General features: G+C 32.3%; 2 protein-coding genes across 2 annotated transcripts in view; one reads left to right on the top strand and one right to left on the bottom strand.

The window, feature by feature from the left end:
• The first annotated feature begins 6,269 nt into the window (after positions 1 to 6,269).
• Positions 6,270 to 11,820, top strand: LOC113853188 (photosystem II CP47 reaction center protein-like). Its single transcript, XM_027483689.1, has 4 exons — positions 6,270 to 7,795; positions 8,392 to 8,623; positions 9,565 to 10,203; positions 11,135 to 11,820. Exons 1-4 carry the CDS (start codon positions 6,275 to 6,277, stop codon positions 11,638 to 11,640), a joined length of 2,898 nt encoding a protein of 965 aa, XP_027339490.1. The 5' UTR covers positions 6,270 to 6,274; the 3' UTR covers positions 11,641 to 11,820.
• Positions 11,821 to 14,849: 3,029 nt separating this feature from the next.
• The window catches only part of LOC113853217 (30S ribosomal protein S3-like), a 2,671-nt gene continuing 701 nt past the window's right edge, over positions 14,850 to 16,819 (bottom strand). Inside the window, exons 2-3 of the mRNA XM_027483717.1 lie at positions 15,469 to 15,682; positions 14,850 to 15,221 (exon numbers count right to left, since the gene is read on the bottom strand). Coding sequence (XP_027339518.1) covers positions 14,884 to 15,221; positions 15,469 to 15,682 — 552 coding nt within the window. The 3' untranslated portion in view covers positions 14,850 to 14,883. The remainder of the gene's footprint in view (positions 15,222 to 15,468; positions 15,683 to 16,819) is intronic.

Below are 16,819 nucleotides of genomic sequence, written 5' to 3'. Positions count from 1 at the left end.
TTTATTCTCATAAATTATTTTATATGATCCCTTATTATTGCTCATATGATAAGTGATATCATATAATAAGTAATAGTTAGGGATAGGGATGACAGGATTTGAACCCGTGACATTTTGTACCCAAAACAAACGCGCTACCAAGCTGCGCTACATCCCTTTCCATTGGTTTCCAGTATCATTATAAAGAATCTTTGTCTTATTTTCCACATTTTTCTTTTCTTCGTTGATATACATATCAATTATCCTATCATTTTTCTTTTTTTTTTAGTTTCCTAGACTATAATATAGAATAGAATATGAAAAAGAAATATTCTATAGAAGAAAGAAAGAATATTGAATTAAATTAAAAAATAGAATAAAAATAGAATTTAAAATAGAAAGTATAATAAGAATAAAGAATAATATGTATATAAAGAAAAAAAAAAGAATATATAGAATAGAAAATAGAATAATGAAAAAATTCAAAAGAAAATAATTCGTTTATTAAATAAACGAATTATTCGTAATTAATATAATAATATTAATATAATATAGTTAAATATTTTTTATGAAAAATAGAATAAATAATATTAATAAATACTAGAATCAAATTAATAAATACTAGAATCAAATAAAAAGAAAATATTCTAAAAAAGGAGGATTTGAAATGCGAGATCTAAAAACATATCTTTCCGTGGCACCAGTAATAAGTACTCTATGGTTCGGGGCTTTGGCGGGTCTCTTGATAGAGATCAATCGTTTTTTCCCAGATGCATTGATATTCCCCTTTTTTTCATTCTAGTTATTGGCACAGCACGGGAAGGGGTGAAGAAAATCAATTCAATATCTGTAATTAATTAATTAATTCCCTCTTCTTTATTTCTTATTTTTGAGAATGAAAATTTTTTCAATTAGAAAAGATAAAAGTGGATTCAGCCTCAGTGAAACTCGGAATCTGGTCTAGGCTTCAATGGAATTGAATTAAGAATTTCATTCCATTTCTATTAATAATAAATAGAGTGAGACCAAAAATAAAAATGGAATGGATAGGAAGGGGGCAAAATATCATACAAGATACTTAAATGAAAACTAAAATATTGTACTGCGATTCGAAACAAAATATAGTTCCAAATCATTATATTACTTAATGATTACTGTACTACATTAATTGGAACGAAATCTTTCAGAAGTTTATTTCGAATTATTAACTTTTAATATTTTTCGTTCCTTTTTTCTTCTTCGCTTCGACTTCGAAAATAGAAGAGTTAAGTGAATTAAAAACCCAAAGGAGAGGTTCATGGCCAAGGGTAAAGATATCCGAGTAACTGTTATTTTGGAATGTACCAGTTGTGATCAAAAGAGTGTTAATAAGGAATCAACGGGTACTTCCAGATATATTACTCAAAAGAATCGACACAATACGCCTAGTCGGTTGGAATTGAGAAAATTCTGTCCCTGTTGTTGCAAACACACGATTCACGCAGAAATCAAGAAATAGAGAAAATTGATCGCTTATGTGTTACCTTTCTAACCAAGGAACATAACATGTAATAAAACAATCTTTCATATATGTATATAATTTTTAATTAAATTATATACATATATCATTATAGAACATATATTTCATTATAAAACATATATTTCATTATAAAACAAAAAAAAAAAAGAAACTAAGAATAGAAAGAAAAAAAAACAAATCTTCTTTTAAGAAATGCGATTTTTGGAATAGGAATAAACAAACCATGGATAAATCTAAACGACTCTTTCTTAAATCCAAGCGATCTTTTCGTAGACGTTTGCCCCCGATTCAATCGGGGGACCAAATTGATTATAAAAACATGGGTTTAATTAGTCGATTTATTAGTGAACAAGGAAAAATAATATCTAGACGCGTGAATAGATTGACCTTAAAACAACAACGATTAATTACGATTGCTATAAAACAAGCTCGTATTTTATCTTCGTTACCTTTTCTTAATAATGAAAAACAATTTGAAAAAAGCGAGTCGACTGCTAGAACTGCTACTGTTTTAAAAAAAAAAAAAAATAGAGTTACTCCTTAATTGAATTCAAATTTGTATCTAAACTCAAATCAAACGTGGATTGATGTTTTGTTCGAAAACTCCAACAATTCAATTTGGGTTGTTATATTGTAATAAAAAGGATAATCCGTTAAGAAGAATAAATCTTTTTTTGATTCAGCTTGGTTGTTTATTTTGATCACTTTATCATATGAATTCTAATTTTATCATACAAATCTCTATTCTATACCTTCCCGGAGCTCAGTCTCCGGGAAATTTTAGTTTTTATGAGCTCGTTGGCAATCATAAAAAGACAATTCTCTTTTAATATAGCTATTTGTGCAACTATTTTACGATTAAGAAGCAATTGCTTCTTGTATAGATTATAGATGAAATTATTGTAAATATAGTATATTTTTGGATTCTCGCGAATTACTGCATTTATTCGACTAATCCATAAACCGCGAAAATCTCTTTTTTTCCTATCTCTATCCCGATGAGCCGAAACCAAAGCTTTAATTTTCTGTTGAGGAATAGTTCGAGTAAGTCTTGAATGAGCCCCGCGAAAGCTTGATGTAAATAAACGAATTTTTGTCCTCCGTTTCCGAGCTATATATCCTCGTTTAATTCTGGTCATTGAGTAAATGAGACTTTGGTGAATAACTATTTCATTTTTTTCTTTCAGTTATTCTTTTCTTCTTCCTAGTCTATTAATAACAAAGATGGATTCTTCCAATGTATAAAAAAAAAATTCCAATGGCTTTTGCTACTATAACCTTCCCAACCACGATTTTTTTCTAAGTATTTAATTTAACTTTGAAATAAGAAATTGTATTGATACTAGGTATCAAAAAACATAGTAAATTAAATAGGATATAGATAAAAAAAAGAATGGGTTCCATCGTTTCTATGATTCTTTTTTAAACGACTAGGTCCTCTCTATACACCGGAGCCCCTTCTTTCATTTAATCCTTATTTAATCAATGTTATTGTTAACTTGTACAGTTCACATTCTTTGGCTCTACCCATGAAATATTTAGTAATAGGTTTTTTACAACGAAATCAAGTTATACAGTAACGGTGTTTAAGTATGAAAATTAGCTGGGTAACTGACCTTCTTATTCCGTTTTTGCAAAATAAATTAGGGGCATAATTTTTCTTTAATAGTATTTTCTCCGCTTAGTGGGTAACCATTTGTTACCAATGGAAAAGTGTTTCTCATCTTAAATTGCAAATTGGGGTGATTGGGTTTACACCAATCGAAATCATAAATTTTATATATGATAGAAGAATGCTTATATTATTAATAGATTTTTTTTTAAGTTAAGATAGTGTGAATGGAGTTCTTCCATTCACACTATCTTAACTGATCGCTAATACTGAAAAAATGGGTTTGGTTTCTTTTTTTTTTTATTAGTAGAATGATCTAAACGAGTCACACATACACCCTGGTACATGTCCCTCGGCGCTGAGGGCATCCCCGAAGAGCGGGGGATTTCGTGACATTTCGGATTGGCTGTCTTGTGTTTCTAATAAGTTGTTTCATAGTTGGCATGGTGGATCCTATAGACATAATGAGCCGGTTTAGATCAATCCTAACCCGATGATTATGAATTACTTATATTTTATTAATTTAATAGATTAATTAATAGAAAAAAAAAGTTATATTAAATTAAAAGGATTAAGGAGATAAAATTCAATCTCAAATCCTGTATTTTTTTTTGAGAAGAATCTTAGTTACTAATTGTTTATTGAAGTGCTATAATATCAACAATTCCGTGGGCTTGGGCTTCTGCTGCTGACATAAAAACATCCCTTTCCATATCTTCAGATACAACCCATAAAGGTTTACCCGTTCTTTGTACATAAACCCTTGTGATAGTTTCACGCAGTTTCAGTAGTTCTCCCGCTTCCACGATAAATTCTCCCGTTTGTGCCTCATAAAAAGAACTAGCGGGTTGGTGGATCATTACCCTGATTATATAACTTTATAAGTCTTTTCTTTATCTTGATAAAGATTTTGATGCGGATTTTCCCAATATTAGTCAATATTTTCTTTCGTCCTCAAACTAAGGTGAAAAGAATAAATACAAATAAGAAAATAAATGAGCAAAGATAAGATTCAATAACCGTACAAGCATTTTTTGCGTATTGATGCATACGGCTTTTCTTTTCCACGTATGCAATTTCTTTTTTTCCTCTATGGATAGAGTATTTTCTCTATGGATTTTTTTCCATTGAAGAAAAAAAAATAGAAAATCTACTGGGTTTTTTGGATCCAGATCCTTAAATAATAAATAATACAATAACCAACCTTCCTTTTTCTTTTTGAGTATTTTTTTTAAATACTATGATGGTTCCGTTGTTTTCTTATTTCGTCTTTTTTGTTATTCAGCAATCCGAAAGTTTCTTGTTTTTTATCATATGTTTTTTATTTTCTAATTAAAATAAATATTGTTAGACATAAATATTGTTAAAAGCTTTTTGGTATGAAAACTAAAAACAAAAAAGTCTGTGACACTAAAACTAAACTAGGTTCCTGATAGATCAGATAAAATCGTAAAAGCCCTCTCTTTCATACTACTTTTTCGATACATAATCAAATGGTTTAAAAAACAAAAATTTGTATATCGAATTCGAAGTACCATGCTATTATTACTTAAGTATTTTTATGGCGAAGGTATAGTCTTCATATATATTCTCAAATAAAAGAATCATTGGCGCCAAGCGTGAGGGAATGCTAGACGTTTGGTAATTTCTCCTCCTGCCAAAAGAAAGGATCCCATTGAAGCGGCTAATGCCATACATATTGTCTGTATATCTGGTTGTACATATTGCATAGTATCATAAATAGCCATTCCGGGTATTATCCACCCACCCGGAGAATTTATAAACAGATACACATCTCTGTTATATTTTTCTATACCGAGAAATAGCAGAATGCCAATAAGTTGATTCGATAGTTCACTATCGACCTCTTGGCCTAAAAAAAGTAATCTTTCTCGATAAAGTCGATTGATTAGGATTTAATCTTATACCTTAAGAGCCGTACATGCACCTTTTGATGCATACGGTTCACTAAAAATCATATAAACAAAAAGGAATCAATGTGTCTATTTCAACCCTCTTTCCCTTTTCATAATGGACTCTTTCGAATTTTTAACGAAAAAAAATGTACTAAATTTATTGAACTAACTTCTCATTGATGTATTGCTTTCATCGAGATCGAACACAAATCACAATGTAATTTTCTTGTTTCTGAATGGACTTCCTCAATTCTTTTAGGTTTCTTTTCTACTCTAAGTAAGGATAAGGATCTGCCCGATTTTTATTTGCACATATAGGACAAATATTACAATACCATGTCTTTTTGTTACGACTTATCTCTTCTCTGAATTTATTATTTCATTTTTTCTGTAAAATATATGATATGATAGAAGTAGTAATTGTGGATATATTACCAATTGGTTTTTTTCTAAACAGAGTCTGGATACTTCGTTTTATTGGTCCAAGCAAGCCAACCATAAATTATTTTGAATTTCGAATAGTAATCTGGATACCCCCTCCAAAAAATAAAAAATCGATCGAATTGCACTTCATTACACTTCACGCTCCAAATTTTGGATGATTCAATCATTCTTTTTTGGTGGTGAAAGAGAGGATATCTCAATCGGGGGGGGAGAACGGGGAAATCCCGTATGACCAAATATATCTGACAAGTCGCACTATATATCAATCCAAGATGCATTTCCTTCTCCAGGACTTCGAAAGGTTACTTTTGGAACACCAATGGGCATAAAATAGAGAAAAAAAGAAAATAAAATAATATATTTAACTTTAGTGTGGAAACGTAAGAATGGGTTTATTGTGTTAAAAACAATTTGCTTTTATTATATTGTATTTTTTATAAATCATAAAAAAGGGAAGAGTAAAGATAAAGATAGAGTAAAGTTGTTACGAATGGGTCCTTGGGTGATAAACGAATATGTCTGCATTTACATATTTAAATACTCATAGAGAAAATTGTCAACCCCCCCTTCCCACCATTGCGTATTCTTACTTATCGGGTATAGAATAGATCTGCTTCTTCTTGTTCCTACAAATATGATTGTTCCACTATTACTAAACACTATTACTAAAAAACTAGAACAAACATTAATTCTTTCTCCGAGATAATCTACTAAAAGGTAAAAGGTGAGAATCCATAGTATAGTTTTTTCCAGTGCAATAAAGTTACATAGTGTCTATTTTTTGTTGATATAAGGGGTATTTTCATGGGTTTACCTTGGTATCGTGTTCATACTGTTGTATTAAATGATCCAGGCCGTTTGCTTTCTGTTCACATAATGCATACAGCTCTGGTTGCTGGTTGGGCTGGTTCGATGGCTCTATATGAATTAGCAGTTTTTGATCCCTCTGACCCTGTTCTTGATCCAATGTGGAGACAGGGTATGTTTGTTATACCCTTCATGACTCGTTTAGGAATAACCAATTCGTGGGGCGGTTGGAATATCACCGGGGGGACTATAACGAATCCGGGTATTTGGAGTTACGAAGGTGTGGCCGGAGCACATATTGTGTTTTCGGGCTTGTGCTTTTTAGCGGCTATCTGGCATTGGGTTTATTGGGATCTAGAAATTTTTTGTGATGAACGTACCGGAAAACCTTCTTTGGATTTGCCCAAAATTTTTGGAATTCATTTATTTCTTGCAGGAGTGGTTTGTTTTGGTTTTGGAGCATTTCATGTAACAGGATTGTACGGTCCTGGAATATGGGTGTCTGATCCTTATGGATTAACGGGAAGGGTACAATCCATAAATCCCGCATGGGGTGTGGAAGGTTTTGATCCTTTTGTTCCGGGGGGAATAGCTTCTCATCATATTGCAGCAGGAACATTGGGCATATTAGCGGGTCTTTTCCATCTTAGTGTGCGTCCACCGCAACGTCTATACAAAGGATTGCGTATGGGAAATATTGAAACCGTCCTTTCCAGCAGTATCGCTGCTGTCTTTTTTGCAGCTTTTGTTGTTGCTGGAACTATGTGGTATGGTTCAGCAACTACCCCCATTGAATTATTTGGTCCCACTCGTTATCAATGGGATCAAGGATACTTCCAGCAAGAAATATATCGAAGAGTTGGTGCTGGGCTAGCCGAAAATCAAAGTTTATCAGAAGCTTGGTCTAAAATTCCTGAAAAATTAGCTTTTTATGATTACATCGGCAATAATCCAGCAAAAGGGGGATTGTTTAGAGCGGGCTCAATGGATAATGGAGATGGAATAGCCGTTGGTTGGTTAGGGCATCCCATCTTTAGAGATAAAGAGGGGTGTGAACTTTTTGTACGCCGTATGCCTACTTTTTTTGAAACATTTCCGGTTGTTTTAGTAGACGGAGACGGAATTGTTAGAGCCGATGTTCCTTTTCGAAGGGCAGAATCGAAATATAGTGTCGAACAAGTAGGTGTAACTGTTGAGTTCTATGGTGGCGAACTCAATGGAGTCAGTTATAGTGATCCTGCTACTGTGAAAAAATATGCTAGACGTGCTCAATTAGGTGAAATTTTTGAATTAGATCGTGCTACTTTGAAATCAGATGGTGTTTTTCGTAGCAGTCCAAGAGGTTGGTTTACTTTTGGACATGCTTCGTTTGCTCTACTCTTCTTTTTCGGGCATATTTGGCATGGTGCTAGAACCTTGTTCCGAGATGTTTTTGCTGGGATCGACCCAGATTTGGATGCTCAAGTAGAATTTGGAGCATTCCAAAAACTTGGAGATCCAACTACAAGAAGACAGATAGTATGATAGAGCATTCTTTTGTTCCTTTTCGACTTTTTTTGTTTTTGTTGTTATGATTTGAATTTGACATAAAGAACCAGATAAATCTTGATTCGACTCAAAACACTTTGTTTTCACTTTTTTTCTTTATCCGAGAAATGAGCTCCAATAAACAATAAACAGGTATGAAAGCTATAATTGTAAACCACGATTAAATCTATGGAAGCATTGGTTTATACATTCCTCTTAGTTTCGACTTTAGGAATCATTTTTTTCGCTATCTTTTTTAGAGAACCCCCTAAAGTTCCAACTAAAAAAATGAAATGATTTTTCATTATCTCAATTGAAGTAATGAGCCCCCAATATTATATTAAGGGCTCATTACTTCAACTAGTCCCCATGCTCTTCGAATGGATCTCTTAGTTGTTGAGAGGGTTGCCCAAAAGCAGTATATAAGGCATACCCAGTAAAACTTACAAGTAAACCAGATATAGAGATGGCAACTAGGGTTGCTGTTTCCATTATAATTCTAAAAATTCTTAGAATTCCAAAATTTCAAGACCACAATGGATCTATAGGATATAGATCCTATATTTACAGCGGAATGGTATACAAAGTCAACAGATCTCAATCAATATAAAATAGGATTTATGGCTACACAAACTGTTGAGGGTAATTCTAAGTCTAGTCCAAGACGAACTATTGTAGGGGATTTATTAAAACCATTAAATTCAGAATATGGTAAAGTAGCTCCGGGGTGGGGAACTACTCCTTTGATGGGTGTTGCAATGGCTCTATTTGCGATATTTCTATCTATTATTTTGGAGATTTATAATTCGTCCATTTTACTGGACGGAATTTCTATGAATTAGATTCACAAGAATCAAGTAACTAGCTTTTCAATAGAAAACTAAGGTTAAGCATTTAGGTTTTTTATCGTTAGCCTATTTCATTTTGATTTGGTAGTTTGATCGTGAAACTTCTTTGTTTCTGTATTTCCGGAATATGAGTGTGTGACTTGTTATAATGGATCTTATTGATAGTACAGAACATAAAAAAAATGGATCTGTCATCTTGATAGAGATGATTTTACCCCGTCAGATATTTATTCTAGTATCTGGAGTACGGAATATAGAAAATCAAAAATATTCTTAAAATATTAGAACTATGATTCATACTAAATATTTAGACCTCGTAACTGGATTTAAAAAAACTTTTCAAAGAGTTGAAAGAATAAATTGAAAAATGAAAATTATTTAAAACTTCCGTCGATTATCTTTATTTTGATCAACGGACAAATGTTTCTTTGTTCTATCTATTCATTGAATAAGTGATGATCCAGCAGTTCTTACTCAGGGAATTTTTGGACTTCGATTAAAGGTTTTTTTTGAATCATCGTGGTCATGATACGAATCTGATGTTTTTTTTAATTGATTCATATGGTCCTAACAAGAGAATTCCTATCAATAATAATAATTAAGAAAACAGCAGTAAAAAAAAGAACATTACACACAAATAAAAAATGGAAGTAAATAATAGAATATTCAAGAGGCCTACTGTAAATAAAGACGAGTGAGCCGACTTGATATTTTGGCATTATAACCACAAAGAATAGTTTTCGGATTTCTATTTTTTCTTATCTTCCGAAAAGATTGGAATCATAGGATTCCGTTAAGAAGTTTCAAGCTTTCTATTACACATATCTGTTTTCATTACAACCAGTATTTGGGTATTTTTGTTTGAGCCGTACGAGATGAAATTCTCATATACGGTTCTCGGGGGGGTACCTTAGTTTACCTATCTCAATAAAGTCTATGATTGGTTCGAAGAACGTCTTGAGATTCAGGCGATTGTCGATGATATAACCAGTAAATACGTTCCTCCCCATGTAAACATATTTTATTGTTTAGGAGGAATTACACTTACTTGTTTTTTAGTCCAAGTAGCGACGGGATTTGCTATGACTTTTTATTATCGTCCGACTGTTACTGAAGCTTTTGCTTCTGTTCAATATATAATGACGGAGGCTAACTTTGGTTGGTTAATCCGATCAGTTCATCGATGGTCGGCAAGTATGATGGTCTTAATGATGATTCTGCACGTATTTCGCGTGTATCTCACAGGTGGCTTTAAAAAACCTCGCGAATTAACTTGGGTTACCGGTGTAGTTTTGGCTGTATTGACCGCATCTTTTGGTGTAACTGGTTATTCCTTACCTTGGGATCAAATTGGTTATTGGGCAGTCAAAATTGTAACAGGCGTGCCCGAAGCTATTCCTGTAATAGGATCCTCTTTGGTAGAGTTATTACGCGGAAGTTCTAGTGTGGGACAATCCACCTTGACTCGTTTTTATAGTTTGCATACTTTTGTATTACCTCTTCTTACTGCCGTATTTATGTTAATGCACTTTCCAATGATACGTAAGCAAGGCATTTCTGGTCCTTTATAGTAAATATGAATCATAGATATTTGTAATTAATCATTTCTTATTTGGGGGAGGAATATATTTCATTGCTACAAATATGGATTATTTAAAAGAATAAGACATGTATTTGGATATTTTCCTTCAATTTAACAAAATTGGATTATTATTATTTTTTACATACACGAATAGTTGAAGGGAATTCTACGAAGAAGAAATGGATTATGGGAGTGTGTGACTTGAACTATTGATTGGGCCACGCAGATATATGATTTTCTCTTATCTGCCACATTTGAATTTACAATTCAATGTGTCTTTATTCCAACTACCACGCAAGGTCCGTCCCTACAGAGGATAGGCTGGTTTCACTTGTAAAGAATCTTTTCTATGATCAGACTCGATCATATCCTGCATGAACAGGCTCCGTAACATCCAGTAAAAAAAGTGATGTGGGATAATCTGAATTATATTTTCTCTATTTCACTGAACTTAATAGTATGGAAATGCATTCATTTCCTATGCATTGACTCGATTTATGATACTATCGGAGTAAACCAAGTGGATCTAAAGAAGAACAGGGGTTAGATTATATTAGTAACAAGTAAATCCTTTGTACGTAAAAAGTTCCAAGATTTTTTTTTTGGGGGGGGGGTAAGAATTGCAAGGTTTGAGATCACCCAAAAAGCACTATTCACTTTGAAAGCCTACTTGGGTATTGAGCGTTTACTTAAGTTTACTTAATAATAAAAGAACTTAATTTTTTTTTTTTGCAGATAAGATAATTGTAACTTCGGAGAAGAAAATAAGGTTTATTTTCTTACATGGAATCTTTCTATATGTGTGGATAACATATGCATTTTTTCTATGGATACATTCGAAATGTTTGATTCGTGCTCGAGCCGGATGATGAAAAATTATCATGTCCGGTTCTTTCGGAGGATGGATCTATAAGAATTCACCTATCCTAATAACAAAAAAACCTGACTTGAATGATCCTGTATTAAGAGCTAAATTGGCTAAAGGAATGGGTCATAATTATTATGGAGAACCTGCATGGCCCAATGATCTTTTATATATTTTTCCAGTAGTAATTCTGGGTACTATTGCCTGTAACGTAGGATTAGCGGTTCTAGAACCATCAATGATTGGAGAACCCGCGGATCCATTTGCAACTCCTTTGGAAATACTACCCGAATGGTATTTCTTTCCCGTATTTCAAATACTTCGTACAGTGCCCAATAAGTTATTAGGCGTTCTTTTAATGGTTTCGGTACCTATGGGATTATTAACAGTACCCTTTTTGGAAAATGTTAATAAATTCCAAAACCCATTTCGCCGTCCAGTAGCAACAACCATCTTTTTAATTGGTACCATAGTAGCCCTTTGGTTGGGTATTGGAGCAACATTACCTATTGAGAAATCTCTAATTTTAGGTCTTTTTTAAACTTTTTAATTAAATGGATTCAATTGTGAAATAAAATATCATGCCATGTATATTGTGTATCTAGGGAGAATTCATTTTGAAACGACTAATCCCTAGATACATCTTTTGGCCTATTCCGAGTATATGGATTTATTCTAAGGATTCAAATTACACATTTTCACCTTTATTTTTATAAATAATAAAAATATGAAAAAAAAAAACCAATGCCAATGGATTTCAAATTTATGCGAAATGCTTTTCTATTTCTAAAATGTCTAATATATGTTTTACATCTTCTACACGAAAATGTTCCATTTCCATAAGGTCTTCTTGACTATTATTCAAAAGTTCTAATAATGTATGAATATTGGATCTTTTGAGACAATTATAGATCTTGGGAGGCAATTCTAATTGGTCAATAAAAATGGATTTCAATGCTATTCCTTTTTTATTTTTCCTCAGTTTATCCTTAGCCAATATATCATGAAAAGTAAAAAGGGGTAAAGTAACCTTGTGTTGATTTTTTTCTAAATGAAAGGGATCTTCTTCTGCATGTAAAAAGGGAATAAATAAATCAATCAAATTCCGAGAGGCTTCATAAAGCGCCTCTTTAGGAGTTAAACTCCCATTTGTCCATATTTCGAGAAAGAGTATCTCTTGTTTTTTTTTCCCATTCCCATAGGAATGAATACTATGATTTACATTTCGAACAGGCATGAATACAGCATCTATGGGAAAACTTCCGTCTTGAAAGTTTTTTAGTGTTTTTATACGATATCCGCGATTCCTCTCAATTTTTAATCCAATACACAAATTAATAGGTTCTGTTAGGTTGGCTATATGTTGTGTATTATCAATGATTTCCACAGAAGGTGGTAAAATGATGTCTTGAGCAGTTATATATCCAGGACCTTTGAAACAAATAGATGCGTCTTGAGTTCCATACAGATTACTTCTCAATACAATTTCTTTCAAATTCATTAAAATTTCATGTACTGATTCTTGAATACCTACTATGGTAGAATATTCATGTGGTATTTTCTCCGATTTTGCACGTGTAATACATGTTCCCTCTATTTCTCCTAGCAAAACTCTTCGCACTGCAATGCCTATTGTATCGGCTTGGCCTTTCATAAGTGGAGACAGAATAAAGCGTCCATAATAAAGACGTTTACTGTCTACTCTTGATTCAACACACTTCCACTGTAGTGTCCGAGTTGATACTCTTATTTTCTCTCGAACCATAGTAATATATATATATTTGATCAAACCCTTGAATTGTTTATTTCTCTTGAAATCTTTTCCATGTTTATTTTTAATTTTACACACGTCTTTTTTTCGGAGACCTACATCCATTATGTGGCATAGGGGTTACATCCCGTATAAAATTTAATAGTATACCACTTCTACGAATAGCTCTTAATGCCGCATCTCTTCCGAGACCGGGGCCTTTTATCATGACTTCTGCTCGTTGCATGCCTTGATCCGCTACTGTTCGAATAGCATTTCCTGCTGCGGTTTGAGCGGCAAATGGTGTACCCCTTCGTGTACCCTTGAATCCACAAGTACCGGCGGAGGACCAAGAAATAACCCGACCACGTACATCTGTAACAGTCACAATAGTATTGTTAAAACTAGCTTGAACATGAATAACTCCCTTTGGTATTTTATGAGCATGCTTACGCGAACCAATACGTCCATTTTTACGCGAACCCATTTTTGGTATAGGTTTTGCCATATTTGATTATTTCATAAAAATAAGTCCGAGATATATGGATATATCCATTTCATTCAAAAACGGATCCTTTACTTTTTTCTAACTAGTTTCTAACTAGAATTCATATTCGATTTATATATATCAATTGTATTTTTATATTAATCGACATCGAATATGAATTTTTGAAATAAAATTTCAAATTGGAAATACCAATAATAAAAAATTTCTTCTAATATTTTATAAAATATATATTCTAATATTTTTATATTCTATTTTTATAGAAAATCCTCTTTTGTGGAAATATTATCCTTGTCTTTGTTTATGTTTTGGATTGGAACAAATTACTAGAATTCGCCCTCGCCTGCGAATTAATCGACATTTTTCACAAATTTTACGGACGGAGGCCCCTATTTTCATATTTGTAATTCCTTAATAAGTTAATACCAAATCTATTTATTGGAAGAAAATAAGGTTTCCTTACATTTTGAACTTGTACCCCCCCCCAAAAAAAAAGATTGTTGAAATTAAAAAACAGTCTAATTAAATTGAATTTTTTATGCTTCTTTTTTTTTTTCTACGGGCGTATACATATAAACATATAAAAAGTACGTCGAATCTTTTGAAAAACATAGCTTATAATTCAATTTTGATTATATAAAGGAATCTGAAACATACCCCTGGGAATTTATTCATTCAGGAATTAAATCCTCTTGAATCCTTTTTATTTTTTCTTTTTTTTTTTCCAATTCCAGTTTCAGTTAAACCCCCTTCGCACATTCACTAGTATATGAGGGGTGGGTGATATTCTAAATCTGTGTTTTCTCTCTCTCTTTTTGACAAAAATGGATAGAAATTTCTCATCTAATTCGTATTTCAGAAAGATTACCATATATAACATAAAATTTCTCCGCCTATTTTTTCTAATCGAGCCTCTCGATCTGTCATTATACCCCTAGAAGTTGAAAGAATTACAATCCCCATGCCTCCTAAAATTTTAGGGATTCGTTGATAATTAGAATATATTCGCAGACCAGGTGTACTGATCCGTTTTAAATTTAAAAAACTTTTATATGATCCTTTCTTATTTATTCTATACCGTAGAGTTAAAACTAAATAATATTTGTCGCTTTCCCTATGTTTTCTGACGTTTTCAACAAAACCCTCTCGTAAAAGTATTTTCACAGTGTTTTCGGTGATGTTAGTAAATGGTATTTGAACCATTTTTTTTCTATTCATATCAGCATTTCGTATATAGGTTATTATGTCAGCGATGGTGTCCTTACTCATGATAAACGAAAATGATTGTTGCTCCTTATTTTCAATATAATCAACATGCTCGTTTTTCTATTTTTTTTTCATTATTTCATTTAGATCATCCAATATATTTCATTTAGATCATCCAATATTAATATGAAATAGATAATAATTGTTATTTCTAATACTTAGAATAATTACTACAAAAGGGATATGTGTGAGATATAATATATTAATTAATCCATTTTCATTACAAAACAAATATATCCATATCACGGTTTTGCCTTATAATTTTATAATACCTCGGGTGCTAATGAAACTATTTTAGTGAAATTTAACTGTCTCAATTCCCGTGCGATTGCACAAAAGATTCGAGTTCCTTTTGGATTTCCTTCTTGATCAATGACAACTGCAGCATTATCATCATACTGAATTAGTATACCGTTGCTACGTTTGAGTTCTTTACAAGTACGTACAATTACAGCTCTGATCACTTCTGATCTTTCTAAGGTCATATTTGGTACTGCTTCCTTGATTACAGCAACAACAATGTCACCAATATAAGCATATCGTCGATTACTAGCTCCTAGGATTCGAATACACATCAATTCGCGGGCTCCGCTGTTATCAGCTACATTCAAATAGGTTTGAGGTTGAATCATATCATTTTTTTGTTCTTTCAGTCCAAAGATTGAAGTAAAAAAAAATATTCTGTGTTCAAAAATAAGGAACTTACAATTGCATTTTTATGTTTTCATCCTAAAGCCCTCTTTCCTTTGGTTTTCATTATTATCCTGAAATAATGAATTGAGTTCGTATAGGCATTTTTGAGGCTGCTAAAGAAATAGCCTTTCTGGCTATATTTTCTGATATCCCACCCATCTCATAAAGTATTTTCCCAGGTTTAACGACAGATACCCAATATTCGGGAGATCCTTTTCCCGAACCCATACGCGTTTCGGTGGGTCTTACTGTAACTGGTTTGTCTGGAAATATGCGTACCCATATTTGTCCACCTCGTCGGACATTTCGTGACATTGCTCGCCGTCCCGCTTCTATTTGTCTAGACGTGATCCAAGCGGGCTCAAGTGCCTGAAGAGCATATCTTCCGAAGCAAATATTATTACCTCGATAGGATATTCCTTTCATTCTTCCTCTATGTTGTTTACGAAATCTGGTTCTTTTGGGGTTCTAGTTGATGGTTGTTTCTCAATTCCATCTCTATTACAGAACCGTACATGAGATTTTTCATCTCATACGGCTCCTCGCGAATGAAACGATTCCAATAATATATATATATAAATCGATTTAATCGATAAAATAATATACACTAATATACATATGTTTAATGAATAATAGAATCGCGGGATTTTTTGAGATTTCATAGAATCTATTAGTCTATTGGAAATTTGTATATCTTGTTTTGATATATAACTTAATATGTATTCTTATAGACAATTTAAGACAATTTTTGCTATCTGTATATAACTAAATAATATTGTTTTGTTATCTTATAATATTCTAACGAATCCTTATTTCTATTTTTCTTTTTTCTTTTATTATCATATCGTATCATATCGGATTGGCAAAAATAAAAAAATTCAATAAAATACAAATTTTCGCGGGCGAAAATTCACTCTTTTATTACCAAATTCAGATGGAATGTAGGGCATAATTCCTCAATAAAAAAGAATGGATTCTTTTTTGGTTTGTTCCGCCATCCCACCTAATGAATCATTAAGATTTGTTTAAAAAAAATCTTAGATATTCGCAGGTTTCGTCGTTCCCATCGCTTCTCAATTAATGGTTAGGTCTGAATTCTACAACGGAGCCTCTCTAATTATAAGATTTTTTTTAAATACTATTTCTTTTTTCTTGAATCAACCTTCTCAGTTTTTATTGATTCGGAGCTCTTGATTTGTTTGTGTTATGAATATATCCATTTATATATGGATTAATTCCTATTGATGCTTTATTACACTGCTTTTTATGAGATGACCCATAGACCTTTACATATTAGAATTCTATATCATAGATTTTTTTCTCTCTTTCTTTCACCCCTTCATTTATCTGTATATTTTTATTTTATTGCTTTACAACTCATAATCATATTCATTTTTTTTTTTGTTTTTTCTGCAATATTTGAGTTGCTATAATTATATTACTAATATATCATATCTTTATTTAATTTTTTTGTTTTGACTATTTCTTTAAATCTAGATAATCCGA

This window comes from Abrus precatorius, unplaced genomic scaffold (genome assembly GCF_003935025.1).
Source record: "Abrus precatorius isolate BTA unplaced genomic scaffold, Abrus_2018 Scaffold0, whole genome shotgun sequence".
Taxonomy (NCBI): Eukaryota; Viridiplantae; Streptophyta; class Magnoliopsida; order Fabales; family Fabaceae; genus Abrus; species Abrus precatorius.
Note: the sequence above shows the minus strand (reverse complement) of the source record. Positions and strands in the feature narration are given on the sequence as shown.